The sequence below is a fragment of the Propithecus coquereli genome, unplaced genomic scaffold (genome assembly GCF_000956105.1).
Source record: "Propithecus coquereli isolate 6110/MARCELLA unplaced genomic scaffold, Pcoq_1.0 Scaffold105, whole genome shotgun sequence".
Lineage (NCBI taxonomy): Eukaryota > Metazoa > Chordata > Mammalia > Primates > Indriidae > Propithecus > Propithecus coquereli.
This window is the reverse complement of record NW_012134414.1, coordinates 3,036,480-3,037,786: the sequence shown is the minus strand read 5'-3', so window position 1 is coordinate 3,037,786 and position 1,307 is coordinate 3,036,480. Positions and strand designations below refer to the sequence as shown.

The following is a 1,307-nucleotide window of genomic DNA, read 5'->3' as shown; positions in this document are numbered from 1 at the left end:
AAAACCAAATGAGTAAAATTTTATAATTGTTTACGTTTTTACTCAGGGCCAGCATATGGGCAACCTTAATTTATTCCTAATAACTCCCTATGTTTTCTAGGGCATTCCTTCATTTCTTCATGAGTGAAGAAAGCTCTGATAGTATTCCAGTAATTTATGTATTTTAAAGTTATATTTGAGTTTCTTAGGAAAAAGGATTATAGCACTAAAAGATCTAGCTTTTTACCAACAAAAATAAATGTGAAATGCTTGTTTCCAAAGCAACAAAAAGCTTTACCTGATTAAGTAGACTGAGGGCTCTTCCATATTACAGTGAAATATCCAACCAAATTGCTGAGGACCGGCTTTTGGAAGTAGCGTGCGGGTCAGTGTGGTCTTTGTGAGATTCCGTAATGGTGTACCGTGGCCAGGGCCAGAAAGTGCAGAAAGTGATGGTGCAGCCCATCAACCTCATCTTCAGATACTTACAAAATAGATCCTGGATCCAAGTGTGGCTCTCTGAGCAAGTGAATATGCTGATAGAGGGCTGTATCATTGGATTTGATGAGTATATGAACCTTGTATTAGATGATGCAGAAGAGATTCATTCTAAAACAAAGTCAAGAAAACAACTGGGTTGGATCATGCTAAAAGGAGATAATATTACTCTGCTACAAAGTGTCTCCAACTAGAAACGATCAATGAAGTGAGAAATTGTTGAGATGGCAATACAGTTTTTTTAGGTGTACTTTGTTGGGAGTATAGGTCTAAAACATTTGTTCATATTGTTTTGATTACCCTTATGTTATTTCAAAATGACAATAAATGCTGCAGGATTGTTTTTATTAAAAAATTTATGTTGCTTCTTTCTATCCAGTGGTAGAGACCTTTTACCCAGTGGCATCATTAGCTGTTGGTGTTTATTTTAACATTTTCTGAAGGGTGGCAGTTGTCTTGGGCATGTGATTATCTCAGAGCTTGGATCTGTAGATTCAAGAGTAGGCGAAGAGTAGGAATTCTACCTGGCAGGTAAGCTCCATTATTGGCAAAGAAGGGGGGGGTCACAGACATAAACGAGTGTTTTGCATTAATTTATGTCCTCATCACTTCTACTTGTGGATACTGGAACACTAGAGTTTCTAACCAAAATCGGTTGGGGACATTTTAAACAGGGTCAGTATTAGCTCAGCGCTCTCACTGAGTCACTGCGAGGTCTTTGTGATTTTTATCCCTAAGATCAGAGTGTGAGAAGTATTTGGTTATAGGAAAAGGATGAAATGCCTTTCAAGTACATTAAAAATGAGCTCTTCTAATAGGAAGGATACTTT

At 37.4% G+C, this 1,307-nt stretch overlaps 1 protein-coding gene across 1 annotated transcript; it reads left to right on the top strand.

The window, feature by feature from the left end:
- The first annotated feature begins 345 nt into the window (after positions 1-345).
- On the top strand, positions 346-847 carry LOC105811846 (small nuclear ribonucleoprotein E). The gene has a single exon (XM_012646124.1). It carries the CDS (start codon positions 393-395, stop codon positions 669-671), a length of 279 nt encoding a protein of 92 aa, XP_012501578.1. The 5' UTR covers positions 346-392; the 3' UTR covers positions 672-847.
- Positions 848-1,307: the final 460 nt, after the last annotated feature.